The 14543-nt window shown below is 39.7% G+C and overlaps 1 protein-coding gene across 1 annotated transcript in view; it reads left to right on the top strand.

Annotated features, from left to right (window-relative positions):
• Positions 1 to 14543, top strand: part of ATP8A2 (ATPase phospholipid transporting 8A2) — a 286903-nt gene that overhangs the window by 128292 nt on the left and 144068 nt on the right. Inside the window, exon 25 of the mRNA XM_059825756.1 lies at positions 11959 to 12142. Within this exon, the coding sequence (XP_059681739.1) occupies positions 11959 to 12142 (184 nt within the window). The remainder of the gene's footprint in view (positions 1 to 11958; positions 12143 to 14543) is intronic.

Genomic DNA, 14543 nt, shown 5'->3' with positions numbered 1-14543 from the left:
AGTATGTACGTTAGTATGCCCTTGTATCCTGCTGTGTAGACTAGCTTGTGTAGAGCTAGTAGGAGCTTGTAGAAGGCACTGTATGTCTGCTGAGTCTTTTGAACATTACAGCTTTTCAGATTATCACATCTATGTGCAGCTTCTGCAATATGTCTTAAGAGCTTTCCAGTTGCCAGGTCATATTTGAAAGTGAGGCTCACTTTTTACATTGATAGCCTGTTTGGCTATGGGATTTTTCAGTGCATTGTATTTGGAAATTAATTGCTGTTACTTGATTTGTGCCAGTGTGTTAAATATATAAACTTATAAACTTCTTACATATAGTAAACAGGTTTATGTGAACTTAGGCTTCCAAGTCTTAGCTTGTAACTAAAAAATAAAATAAAATTTACTGTGTAAATTGAGAGTAGACCACATGCTGCTACAAAAAAACATTTTAAGTCAGGTGAGCATGCATAGGTTCCAGGCCTTTCTCTAGACAGAAAGCACTGTAAGCTAACTTGCTGGATTTAAAAAAGGAAGCATCAACTTAGCCATGCTGATATACTCAGGTACATGTAGGGAGTATGCTATCTAACTCACAAAAGCCCCTTTCATGCTTCCTGTAGAGTACATGAATTTTTCAGCATGCAGCAAGTCATCATTTTTCCTCCCAGGTTTCTTCCTTTTAATCTTGCTTGAGTCATGAAGAGTGCCAGTGAATATAGTTCAACTCCTAGCAATTCCTTTTTTCCTCAATTTCCATGGTATCTTTTCAAGGAGATGTTTCATGTGGTCTGGCTCATTTAGCTCTTCCAGTTGTAGCGTAGGCTATGGGTGATTTAAGTTACCTTAACAATAATAAGGTAGCTCTGTCTGATATTTCAAATTCCATTGGCACTAATGACTTGGACATGCTCAAATTCAATGTTACTGTGGCACTAACGGTCTGAAGCAGCCCAGAGCTTAAAATCACTGTAGCAGTGAAAGGATTCCTCTCTTATTCTAAGACTAATCTGGTATAAAAATGAGTATGGAAGAAATCTGCTCTTCTCTGCCCCTAGAAATGGGCTGATACTGTATGCTGCCTCTCAGTTGACCAGCAGTTCACCTTAGAAGACCACAGGTCTTCTAAGAGAAAAGGGCTCATTATAATGTCTGAAATATTTCAAAGCTAGTTTTTCTCTCCAGGAAAGGAGGTCCTTCTGCTCGCTTTCAGGAAAAGGTTAACTTAAATGCACTTATCTTCTCTTTGCTGTCCTCAAGCTCCTTATGTATAATTGTTCAAGTGTCTCTTTTTATTCTCCTTAATAAAAGAGGTGGTAGAAGGGACGATCTGTCCTGGCATCTATTACTTAGCACTAACTAAGCATGTAACTAAGCATGTCCTGTGAAACATGGGCATGTATGTTACCAAACTGGAACTGCAGCATTTTTTGTGTCCTTTCTAGAAAGATGCAGTGGTTTGATGTTGTGAAGACTTGGCTCCTAGTTCTGTATTCTTAGTCTAATTCAGGAAGCAAAATTGTTGGCCTAGTTTGAACTATTAAGCAAAATATTTGTCCTTTTTTTTGACTTTCAGTACTCCATGGAGTGCTGTCCTGTGCAAAGCTCTGTCTGTACTGGCATGACTGATCCTTTGGTCAGAAATATGGATGAGACTAAAAATCACATGTGCAAAAGAAAATCAGCTCTGAGAACTGAAGGAAATGAAAACTGCAATTTCTTTGATGCATTTTTTTCAAAACTCCTGAAGAGTCCTTTCAGTAATAGCAAGGTGGCCAGCTTGGAGCTTTCAAAAGAGGCATAAGTCAATGCAAGTTTGGAAAAGACAGAGGGAGTTGAGTTTTGTGAGGCTTGTCCTTGTGTGTTAAGCACTTCAGGCTGTGCATGTGCATACACTGTTAATAAGAGCACTAGGGAGCAAGCATGGACACTAGACTGTGATTGTCCATCCTGTACTCTGCCTGGACTGCTCAAAAATGCCTGGACAAGTTTCTGGAGACAGTCAGCTCAAGCAATTGCTCCCCAAGTGTGTCAGGGTGAGACTGGACCAGGCTGATCTCCTCTTGCCCAACAACTGCCAATGCTATTAGAGCAGGTGGTGTGCTCATGCCCTGTGTGACAGCCTGTGATGTGCAGCTTTGGTTTCACATGCTCTCCTCTGTGACTGGGTCCTCACACTTGGAAGGTGCTTGAAAATCAGGGGTGCAGGGGATCAATATATGTTGCGTTCACTCTGCTGGCTTCTTTTCTATTTTGTTGTTACAGAAGCAGCTGCTATTAATCACCATTGTTTTCACAAACCACAGGGCATTTCTGTGTCTTAAATCTGAGTATGGAAACATTCACCGAGATGAACCATGTGTTCAAGGGTTACAGGTACCCTAGCAATATGACTGTGTTAGTGGCTGGCCATGGGCAGAGATGCTATTACTAAACCTTCTTGATGTAAATTTGGTCATATTAACTTCTAGTATTCGTGGTGACTGAACATGACAAAAGCACTCCTTTACCCCAGATGCCATATTATAATGCTTCAATTTAATCATGAACTTAGTGTAAACTGACTGTACTGTAGATTATTACTCCCTTCTTTTTTTCCTCCTTCACTTCCTCACTCTTTTCTTAGCAGCGTTGCTTGTATTGAGTCTGAGGTTTAGAGGTTGATGTGAAGATTGTTCTTGCAGCTTGTGTTTGGGAGTAGTGAATATGCTGTGAATATTATTCTGTAAGTTAATACTTAACCTGGCTTTGAACAGAGTGCAGACTTAATGGTTCACCAAAACTGAGCCGGTCCCAGTCAGACTTCCAGTTGTCAATGTCTTTTCTGTCTAAAACTGGTCTGAAATTTTTTAATCTTGGTGGGAACACCCTGGTGCTCAGCTTCCCTAGCTGTGGAGAGCTTGTGAAAACCAGAAATTCTGTTCTTTTTTTCTAAATGTCTAAGGGTTTAGGGACTTTACCACAAGCATTTTGTTCTTATTAAATAGAGACTGGACTTCAGAGAAGGGTGGGAAATAACTTGCATTTCTTTAGTGTTGTCATGAAAAAAAGTTTTTGGGAGCTCACCTTTTTTTCCCTGATATAACATGACCCTGACTTTTGAGGTATGCTGATAATTCTGAAATGAAAAATCTCACTTTTAACAAATAGGTGGTACTTCCTTTTTGGGTAGTGAGTCCTCAACATGATATAATGGTACATTGCAGCCCTCTGATGATAATTACTGGGTAAGGTACCCTGCTTGGGATTGTGTCTGCCTGTTCCAGGAGCATGTAATTCGGAGATGCTAGGCTTTTGAACAATAACATATTGTTGCAAGTTGATCACTTATAAGCTTTTTCGTTTTAAATTCCAGGAGACTTTTTTCATAGAGAGGGAGAAAAATAAAACATGTGACATTATTAGAACTCAGAATGAAGAAATAAAACTGTGTCAGTGCTTGTAGTGCTGCTGAAATGGCAAATTATCTTAGCTTGGGACATAGTTTAGCGGGCATGGTGGTGTTGGGTTGATGATTTGACTTGATGATCTTAAAGGACTTTTTGCACCTTAATGATTCTGTGATCTATTCGCTACATTTCCCTTCATCTTCCTTCCATGTCAGTGTTTGTGATTTGTTTCTTAGGTATATGATCCTGAAAGAAGCAGTAGTTTACTATAGTAATGCTGTCTGAAGCTGCTGTATTTTGTATTTCTGAGCTGTAGTTACTGTGGAGGAGCAGAGCGCCTGTCAGGTGGCAACGCTGCCCACGTGGCATGGTTGATGCTATCACAGTGTTGCTGTTCTGCTTCTAGAGGCAGATGCTCACCCTGACTGTCCTGGTTGATCTGTGGTCTTCACAGCAGGGCAGAGCCTTGCTGAATGGGCTGATATGCTTATTAATGGCCATAGTTTGAATTGTCACTTAATTTCACTGTGTGTTGCAAAAGTCTATGAACAACTCCGTTGTGTGAAACACACGGATGTTCGTTGTCTATGCGTGTGCTCAAGGTTATGAAGACACTAATCTGTAAGTTTTACAGACTGAAATTTTTTGCTGTGTCTTTAGAAAAAGGCAGATTCCTGTGTTGCATGAGAGCTGCTCAGGCTGATTAGCATGGAAATGAATGTGCCTTAATCAGCTTTGGGTGAGGGAAGCTCAAAATTAATTTGATACATTAGTTTCACTCTAAAAATGTATTATAGCTGTTGCCACTAGTGACCATTACAGTTAAAAATGCAAAATAGTCTCCTATTCAACACCATGTTTATGCCAACTCATCACTTTCAAATAATGCATTTTCCAAACTAGATTTTCCCTATTTAGTCTTTGCCCCATAAAGCAAGCTGGGGGAAGGGCAATCAAGACAGAAACATGCAGGGAGGGATATCAAAGAGTAAGATGCTGAGTTGAAACTTAACCCTGTGTTCACTGGAGCGCTGTGTATTATATCACACTGCTTAATACACTGAATCCATCTTATGAAGAGATTATTTCATAGTCCTTGTCCTCTGGAGATCATTTCAGTGGCAACTGTGAATGGCAAATGAGTTGCCGAAATACGGAATGCAAGGAAGAAATTCTCTAGTGATACATATATTTAAAAAAAGTAATATATATAATTAGAAAAAAAATCATACCTTTTTATGATAAAAAGGTAGTAAATGAACTTGGGTTCTTCCTCTTCAGAAGACTGTGTAAGATTCAGTGGCTTCATAACTACAAAGAGAGCTTTCTATTAAGAGGGCATTTCTAGTATTCCTAAAGTGATGCAGAAGGAACCATTTTGGTAATCACATGTTCTGTGAGCATGTATGTAGGGGTGTGTGCAGGTGTTTTGACTTAGAGCCATGCTAGGTATCAAAAATACCCTGTCCTGGTTAACCTGAAATGTAGAGGTAATACATGTTGCTCAGAAAGTCAAGTGTGTGACTAGCACATCAGTGATGCTGAAAAACTGAGGGAAGATTAATTTTTTTAGTTATAACAAGATGAAATGAGGCTCCTGATATGTGAAATAGGATGTAAACCTCTTTTAAATTTAAAACATAGACTTGAAACCAGTCTGATAAATTTGGACGAGTGAGGCAGTTTGGAGGATGGTCTGCTCAGGAAGAAAATGAAGAAAGTATGGAGAAGTGAGATTGCAGCTGAAATGACAAAGGGTGACGAAGCTGTGGTTGTTTTTACAGAAGCCAGTAGAGGTTTGGTAAGTCTTCCAGTTGTCTGTTTTCAGAAGAGATGGACTGGGAAATTACTGTAGAAAAGAACTAGCAAGAGCTGGAAGCACAGTCAAGAAGTGAGAATTTTAAGAGAAGGGAAGGAGGATGTCTTGTATCAATCAGTTCAGCATTTGGTGCCTGTGTTAGGAGGAAGCAGGCATTCCGCCTTCCCAGAAAGCAAGAGAGGAAAAGCTTGTGCACCTGATTAATTTGAAGGTTTTTACACTGCAATAATGCAAGATGGGTTTCATCCTGTTTAAGTTTACATGTCAATAGTAGGCTTTTTCATGTGAACTAGTTACCTTCAGCCCCCTTTACCTTGGTGGAGAGAAAAGGGCGCTTGTATAAGGAGATGAACTATACCCTTAAAGTACAGATGAATTGCACTCCAGAAGTGCCTGTTCCTCTCCATTGACTATAAAAGGAGTGTGGTGTGATTAGTGCAGATAGAGATGTCTCCATTGGAGGCACTTCTGTTTAGTTGGATGAATTCCTTTGGTGCTGTCCCTGTGAAATCATGGTTGTCAGCAGGTGAAGGAGATTTGGAGTGCTTGGTAAATGAGAAGTATTCAATGTAATGCACATTTTGAGTCGATATGGTGTGTGTGTGTGCGCTTCTGTTCACTCTTTTTCTGTGTGGGTTACTGCATCATTGTAAGGCTGTCCAAGGTATCTCAGAGCCTCATGACTGTAATTCAAGACTAGCCCTTGTTTGAATGACACATAGTTGAAATCGGCACCATGGTGTGTGTCAGGAGAAATCAATGTATAATTAAAAACTGCTAAATATGATGTCATGGTAACATTCCTTGCTTTCTGAGCGTTACTTTTAGTGGTGTGTTAATTTATCTTGCTGGTTTTTCTGGGGACCAAGGCATACACTTAAATGTCAATATTATTGATAGCTCTCAGCTCTTTCTGGGCTGTCTCCCATCTCTGCCTTTTCTGAAGATGAGGTCACTCAGCATTTTGAAGTACTAGTGTATTTTACAATAGAACAGGGTAAAATCATGTTCACTGCAATAAAGGTAGGCTCTTAAGGGCCTCTTGTGTTGCATTAACAAGGCATTTCAAGGAAGTAGAATATCAAATTAATGTTTCATGTTGAAGACATTAATGTCTTTGTGTTTAATCCCTGTTACAGCATGGAAGCACAAGGAGGTAATATTTGAAACAGCTTCCTTCCTTGCCTTCCTCTTTTCACAAATCAACATTGAAAATTTAAAAGTGGGGGTAAGAATGTCTTAAGAGAGTATTTTGTATCGAATTGGGGGTGGGAGAAGTATGCAGTCTTCAACAGAAATGCTCTAGTCTCCTTGTTTTGGGGGAGGGGACCCACAAACAAGAAAATCCCCACAAAACCCAACACATGTAGAGGGAACAGAGGAGAGTGCTGAGATTCAGTATCAAGCTGTGCCTTGCTTAGGTGTGGAACAGCTTGTGGGGCTGCCTTCCCTTCATGGCCTTGTAAGATGGTCTGGATATAAACTGATCGTTTATCAATTACCTAATCTTGTTCTGCCTATGTCTTATAGATAAAAGAATTCCAATGAAGTTTACTTACCTTGTTCTTTATTAATCATGTCTCTTTATATACAATTGATAGCCTCAGTGTCTACTTTAGCAGAACCCTCTTTTTATTGGGTCTTTTAGACTTGAATGAGATAAATGAAACTGATCATTTTCTGAAATACTGTGGTTTTATTTCCCATCTGTGGTTTACGTCTGTATACTTTAAAGCATCTGCAATGATGCAGCTGTACTTTAAGGGCCTATGTGAGAAGTATTATTTACAGTTGCCATCAGTTGCTCTCATGCATCTGTAGCTGTGCAATAAATACAGATATGCATAGGAACAGAATTAAGAAACTGTTTCTCACTTCCCACTGATGGTATCTTGTGGAGTGTAGCTGACCTATGTGAGGACTGGTGGTGCTGACTGTGTCCTTTCCAACTCATTTGTGACTGCATCCGTCTTGATGTATTAGATGGAGTATGGGAGTAAGATAGCTGCCTTGCCAGATTGCAAGAAGTGCAGTAGAAGAATTGATTGATATAAATCAGTTGCAGTACATTAAAAATTGATGTTAAAGTTCTATTGCATTGATTTGCTTGGTTAAAATGGATATATTAATGTTTTACTTCTATTACTCCTGAGGTTTTAGAAGTTTTGCTACCAAAGTGGGTTTCTAAATAAAATGTTTGGTATTTACTTTTAAGAATATCACCACTTCACTAGGGTTTTTTTGTGAAATCTTTCACTGAAAGATGGCAGAGCTGATATGGGACAACCAGAGCAATTCACAAATTAGTAAGTACTCCTGATGAAAAAAATTGAACTGGAAGACTCTCCATCTGTGCTTGAATTCTCTTATTGAAGAAGTAAAGTATGCCTGAGCAAACCATCCAGCAAAATGCTGAGTAGAATCATAGTAGAATCATAGAATATTTCTAATTGGAAGGAACCCATAAGGATCATCGAGTCCGAATCCCTGCTCTTCCCATGACTACCTAAGACTAAACCATATGAGTAGAACTTCTCTGAACAGGCAAAACATATCAGGTAGGAAGTTTGCTCATAAATGTGTGTACCCAGGCTAAAGAAGTAAATGCAAACTGAAGGTTTAAAGCCATTGTGAGCTGATCTGCAGAAGTCTGTGGGAAGCCACTTAAAATATCCTCTGTGGAAACCAGCTGTGTTACTGTTCCATGCTGTCCCCTGTGCTGTTCTTTTCATGAGCTTCCTCTAGGTAGAAGAGGAACCTTAAAGTATTTTATAGTAACAATGTAGTACTGCATTATCTGAAAACTACTTACCACTGCCTCCTTCCACAGTTGCCTTATGTATTTAAGTGACCTGAGGATAATTAGGTCCATGTCTTTCTGAGGGTCCCTGGCTCTGGGCTGCATTTCTCTTGCAGCTTCTTCCCAAGGTATCATGCTTTGTGCCCTCTCTTGCTTCCACCCATCCCGTTACAGAGGAAGCAATACGATATCAAGGCACCAGTCATCTCATTCAGGATGGAAACTGCTTTTTGTATTAATTTGTTAAAGATGCTGACAAAGAATAAGCAGGTTTGAGACTGAAGAGAACCTTCCATTTTTTCCCGTATCAGCTTTTACCCTCCCAAGAGCAAGGCTACAGGAATGAAGTCCCAGAGATGGGCAAGTAGCAGGTTTGCTGTATGGCTGACACCTAACTTTATGCATCCCTTTCATCATCCATGAACACTTTCATATTGCACAGCCGAACGCTGAACACTAAACACTTGATAAAGCGCAGTCCTGACCCCAGGCTCTCTGTAGCCTGAGTAGGTTAAATCCAGATTCTCAGGGAAGCAGTTTGAGCAGGAATCTAAAGACTTGATCCTGTAGCTTTAATGGTGGTATTTGAAACCTGACTCTTTTACACATACTCCTGGAAAAAAGAAAGAGACTCAGTCTAGGCTAGGTTGATTGTACCTGTTATCAAAGATGCTTTTGAGCAGAGACAATAGAAATAACTTAGGTGTAAACAAACATTTCCAGTGAACTCTGGAGTGGCACTCAAAGAACCATTGTAAAAGCATTGCTGTCTGACCAGTGAATGCATACATGAGTAAGCAGAAGATTTTTTGATGCAACTGATGTTTTGCTCACATCTTAATTCTTATTTGGGTGTATAGCAAGGCAAGGCTTACATCCTGATATTGCTGCAGTGAGCTCTGCAGTGAAAGCCAGGGATATTCCACTAAATGATAATTACCAATAGCTGCCTGTTGCTGCAGAATTTTTCTCCGAAGTAGTTAGTTCTTACTAGCACTTTTTACTTTGAACTCACTAATTTGTGAACTTGGCTGTTCCTCCTCCCCTTCCAAGATATCACCTGGGGGAAGGTGCAGGTTAATAGTGTCCTGTGCTATGATCTTCTAGTTATTCATGTAGACAACCTATCAAATGTGCAGAAATGGACCGCAGCTCTGATCATCTCGTGAAGGGGATTGCTGTCATCTAATGCAGTGTGTTGGTACCAAATAGATTACAGGGAGCAGAAAAGCTTTGGAGGCTGAGTGTGTGAGTTGGGAGGGGAGGGGTGTAAAACCTCTCAGGAAATCAGTAGCCATCTCAACTTGCAACTTTTATAGTTAATATACTGTGTGCAGCAAAATGCATTCTCTGAAGTTTGGGGCTGTACTTGATGGGCAGGTGTCAAAGAGGATGCTTGCTATAAAGCTTCTGTTTAGAATAAACAACTATAATGTAACACTTTGTGCTGAAATCTTGTCTTAGATTTAATCTTAAATCAAGTGCAGAAATATTTTTGATGTTCAAAGCATATTGCTGGTGTTCCCTGTATCTTGTTTAGTCTTATTAGGCATATAAGGATGTTAGTCTTTAACTGGGTGTTATATAACTGTGGGTATAATTAACTTTATTGGGTCAAGACAGGAAAAGCTACTCTGTATACATCATATAGTTGATAAATGCGTTTATATTGGGGCATTCCATTGATTTGACAAATAATAGGTCATTAATGTCAAAGTCGACTTAAAATCTGAAGCCACATCTACGCTGGAGGCACAGAAGTGAATATGGGCTATATTAGCTTGCCTGGCATGTTGCAGCTAAACTGCACTAGAACAAGCTCAAGCATCTCTGCCGCATTCTGGTCATGTCTGAAGTGTCTGTAGACAAGCTGCTAGCTTAAACTACAGAATCAGAGATGCTGTTCACAGTCTGTCTTTTTTCATTCCCCTGTTATTTGAAGCATATTTAAAACCAGGAAACTTTTTGGCTATTTCTATTGCCGCACAACTGAAAACTAAATGAATGCAAACTGGACATCTGAGATGTGTCTGTCTGAGGAGAATGTTAGCAGATACGCACAGTGCTCAGCTGCAGCGAAATCATTGCATGAGCGGACTGCCAAAAGTATATGTTCCTGTGCTCTAGAGGTGCCCCTGGGGCTGGTAATGGGGGTCTGTGCACTTCTCAATCCCATTCCTCCAGAACTGGCTCCAAGTCCCTCTGGAGCTCCCATTTTATGGCTTGAAGTCCTTTGTTGCCTGCTTGCTCCTTGCTTTAGTATTTTATCTTTTGAAGATAGGGGGAGTGGGGAAGAGGGGAGTGTGTATGTATGAGAGAAGTTAAAATTTAATGCAGGCTATATTCGGAGCTGCTTTATAACTATAAACTGACACCTTTCATGCACCATAGGTTGGTTAGTGTGTTAGCGTTTTGTGTTAGTAGTTTAACTGGGCCCCTACAGTGCCAAGTGCTGTTTCCATTGCCAGGTAGTTGAGTGCTTAATAAATCTATCCAATGGTATTAAGTAAATTTTATGGCCCAGTCAACTTTTTCCTGTTTTCAGCTTTTAGGAACAGGACAGCTGCTAGACTTTTCAGGTGGTTTAGTTCACATGTGAATTTTAAGCCCAGCAATTTTTTCTTAGGAACTTTCTCCCCAAATTACTCATTAAGTTATTTTAAGAGGTGGTCAGCACTGAACGAAATCAGGGCCATAAAGCAAAATGCTGAACAAGATAACTCTGCTTTTTTTGATCAGCAGTAATCCAGCCGGGTGTATTAAAAAAAGGCAGTGTAAGTTGCTCCCACAGGATGTAGACTCTGGAAAACATGCCATGTAAAAAAACTGTCTCCCCCATTCCCCAAGCTCCCCATTCTCCCCCTATTTTAATAGTAAAGTTTTTAGATATCAGTTACATTCTTTTTGTTGAGTGTTATGTGGCTGACTTGAGATGTGGAAAAGTTTTGTCTAAAGCTTTATTTAAGGGAATATAAAATAATTTGGAACTTTAACTAAAACTGATGGGGAAAGGAATTAGAGTTGTTTGTACAGATGGGGTTAGAATGGAAATATTTAATCTACACATAGGTATTTCCAGAATACCTCATATGATTTGGTAACCTGATCCACCTTTTCTATGAAAAAAGGGCATTTTGGGTGTCTTATCCAATTTAGTAACCTAGTCCTGAATATTTTTCCACTTCTTCCTGGTTTAGACTAGTTTAACTCTATTGAATTCCATGAATTTTTATTGAATTGGAACTGATGTAAAATGAGAGAAGGATCAAGTTGAAGTAACTACCAATAAAACTGATAAGAATGTTCAGGTGTTACAGAGTCAGCCTTTTGTTTTTGAATTGGAATTCAGTAACATCATCACTGAAGTCAGAGTTGCACGCAAGGCACTGGTCAACTCGGGGAGAGGCCTTACTCTTTCTGATCCTAACTGTGTAGTCTGAGGTTTGAAAAAGGTCTGGTAGGTGGGGAAGTAACCTGGAGGAGGAAATAAGGTAAACCTGCAGTACTTTTTGCCAAACACTGAAAATGTCTCTGATTTATTCTCTGAATGCGTTAGTGGTCTTCCACCTCCCTGCTGGAGATGCACTGTTGACAGCAATTAGGGAAGCCTGTGCTGTTAATGTGTAAGCCATGGTAGTTGAAGAGGAAACTCCCTTCTCCAGTGTTCCCGATGTAACATCGCTGTTGTATGCCAAAGTGTATCAGGTTGGGGCTGGGGAGGAAAGCAAAGCTTTAATACCTTTTTCACAAAATATGAGCCAGTAATGATAAATATGAAATTATTTTTAAAGTTACTTTTTCCTTCTGAAATGGTTTGGCACAGGTTCTGAAGCTTAGTTGTTGAATAAAGAAACTTCCCAGCAACTGCCCTGTGATTACTTCTAAATGTAGATTACAGCTGTCCTTTTGGGAAAGACATATAGCTCAGCATGTGAGAAACTGACACCTTTTTCTCTCCTTTTCAGGGTGTCTCCTCTACAGAAGTCTGAAATAGTAGACATGGTCAAGAAACACGTCAATGCCATAACACTTGCCATTGGGGATGGTGCCAACGACGTAGGAATGATCCAGACAGCTCACGTTGGAGTGGGAATCAGTGGCAATGAGGGCATGCAGGCAACTAATTGCTCAGATTATGCTATTGCACAGGTCAGAGGCAAAAATAGCAACTGCCGTAGCCTGTTGTGAGAGATGCGCTGTGTGGCCATGTAGTGCTTGATGGCTTCTCCTAGCCTTCAAGCTAGGAGCATCTCTGCTTGTTTCCTTTTCAAGGCAGCTGTATAAAACAGATATCTTAAATGTGTTTTGGGGATTCATTATTATGTTTTTGTATTCCTCAGCTCCACCCTCCCTTAATGTTTCAGTTTTGTCCTGGCAGTTGTGCAATGTCTTGGCTCTTCACTAATCGGGGAGAAGCACTTTCTGTGATGCTTATGTTAACATGCTTTTAAGTGTAACTTATTTCTCTTGGTACAAGCTCTTTTCTCTTACATACCTGCTTGCAATCCCTACTCATAGTAAGAGTTTGGCTGTTTGGAAATTCTTATTTTGAGGTGTCTCTTCTTCTTTTTTTTTATCCCACCCACCCCCCTGGCATATCCAAGAATTGGTCACAGTTCTAGAGAGCTGGCCAGTGTTTTCATTTTAGGTATGTTATTTTGAATGTTGTTTGGGTGAGTGCTCCCAAACTATCCCATCAAATTCAGCACTGGTTACTTCAGCTAAAGAGGAGAGTAAAAAGCCTTTTTTGTTTTACTGAAGAAACCAAATGTAGAATAAAGACTTAAAAAGAAGCATAAGAAAGGAAGGAGGTGCTTCAGTTGCTGGACATCCTCCGAATACTCTTTACAGCTGAGGTGCTCTGTGTATGTGTTCGAGACTGATTGCAGGGCAAGAACAGATGGAGCTGACAGGAAGTAGAGATGATCCCCTGTCTCTTCAGCGATCCGTGAGCATCAGCTGATGTTCCCTTCTGGCAGGGTGTAGGAAGGTTTGCTCTACCAAGTGATATGAAATACTATCATCTTTTGATAGTTTCAGTAGAAGATGAGGTTTTGAAAAGGCATGGATAATGCTGCTGTTTGCAGAGGTAACTGTTTATTGTGTTAAACCTGCTGTGAAGCAAAGTGGCAGTTGTTTATCGCTGCTCTGTTCTGCGATCTGATGAAGCACCCTGGGTTTCAGGCTTGAATAACTGAGACCTTTCACCAAAATTGACTTGAAAATTTTAGGCTGTTCTATCATTCATGGTCTTATTCTGTCATAAACAGTAGCATATTCCAAATATGTAACGTAGGAACTGCCATAATTGTAAAGTCTGTGCTATCTTGTAATGACTTTCTCATTTTTAACTTCTGTAGAGTATATATTGCTTCTGCTGTATAACTTAATTGAATGCTCTTTACTTAAACTTCCTCAGATCATTTATTATTTCCATTTTAATAAGTAAGCATAAGTAGTTAGAGTTTTGTCCGTAGAGGGCCCTACACACTTAATTCCTTTTGCGTTAATTGCAGTAATGTTAAATCTGAAGAAGTAATCCCATGTTAATGTGTTGCTTCTGCGTTAACAAAAACCCTGTCTTTGGATTTGGTGTTGGAATGTGGAAATAAGTTGCTCTAGGTTTAAATTCCAGTCAGGGAGTTACTGACAATAGCAATGAATCTTCTTAGTTCAATAGGAAATAAAAGCTGGTCGCACAGAATTTTAACTTTCAAAAATCAGTAAAACACTGTGAAACTGTGTTTTTTGTGATTGTGTAGAAGAGCTTTGTGCTGATTAGAAAACACATAAAGGAATCCCCCTTGTGAAGAAGGCTAATAGTGTATGGTAATGTGTGTTTCAAAAAAAAGCATTCAAAAGAAAAGCTTGATCTCCATGCGGTATAATTCTTTCAGTGAAGACATATAACTCCCACTAAAACATTACTCTATGTGCATGCCTTGAAGGCATGTTCTTATTGAGTAATTTAAGACAACAACTACAGTGTAGCATCTCATGTTCAAATGGTATTTCAAATGCAGTGGTGCCAGAAGTAGGCTCTTAGGGAAGAGAAAGTCTCTATATAGGCTTGTTCAGGATTCCGGGGGGAATCAAAGCATAAACCAAACAAAAATAAGAAGGCAACTTGTGTCTGACTCTACCCCAAATAGTTTCCACAGGTGCAAGGAGCATCTGTTTGAATCATCCTTTTCTCTTGAAATGATATTGCACCAGTGATCCATATTTGGAGAATTCCCAAATCAAATGACTTAACTGTTTAGAGAGACAGTAGTAGAATTTAATAACTTTTTTCCTTAGTAAAAGGCTTAGCATCTTAATCCCAAGAGCATCTGGTGTCTAGGGACTGTTTCCTTTTCTTAACTAGGGAAACTTCTTAAACATTCATGTTTCATTTGTTTTCTTTGGAAAATTTGGCTTGCATTTTGGATGCATTTTCACTGTCTTAGACCTGTGCTGCCCCCCCCAACATGGCATCACCTCATCCTTTAATCAAGGTGAGGGGTATCTTTCTAAGAGATAATCTCTGTATAAAAAAGTTATGCTAGGG

The sequence above is a fragment of the Gavia stellata genome, chromosome 1 (genome assembly GCF_030936135.1).
Source record: "Gavia stellata isolate bGavSte3 chromosome 1, bGavSte3.hap2, whole genome shotgun sequence".
NCBI lineage: Eukaryota > Metazoa > Chordata > Aves > Gaviiformes > Gaviidae > Gavia > Gavia stellata.
The sequence above is the reverse complement of the archived record's forward strand: the minus strand, read 5'-3'. Positions and strand labels throughout refer to the sequence as shown.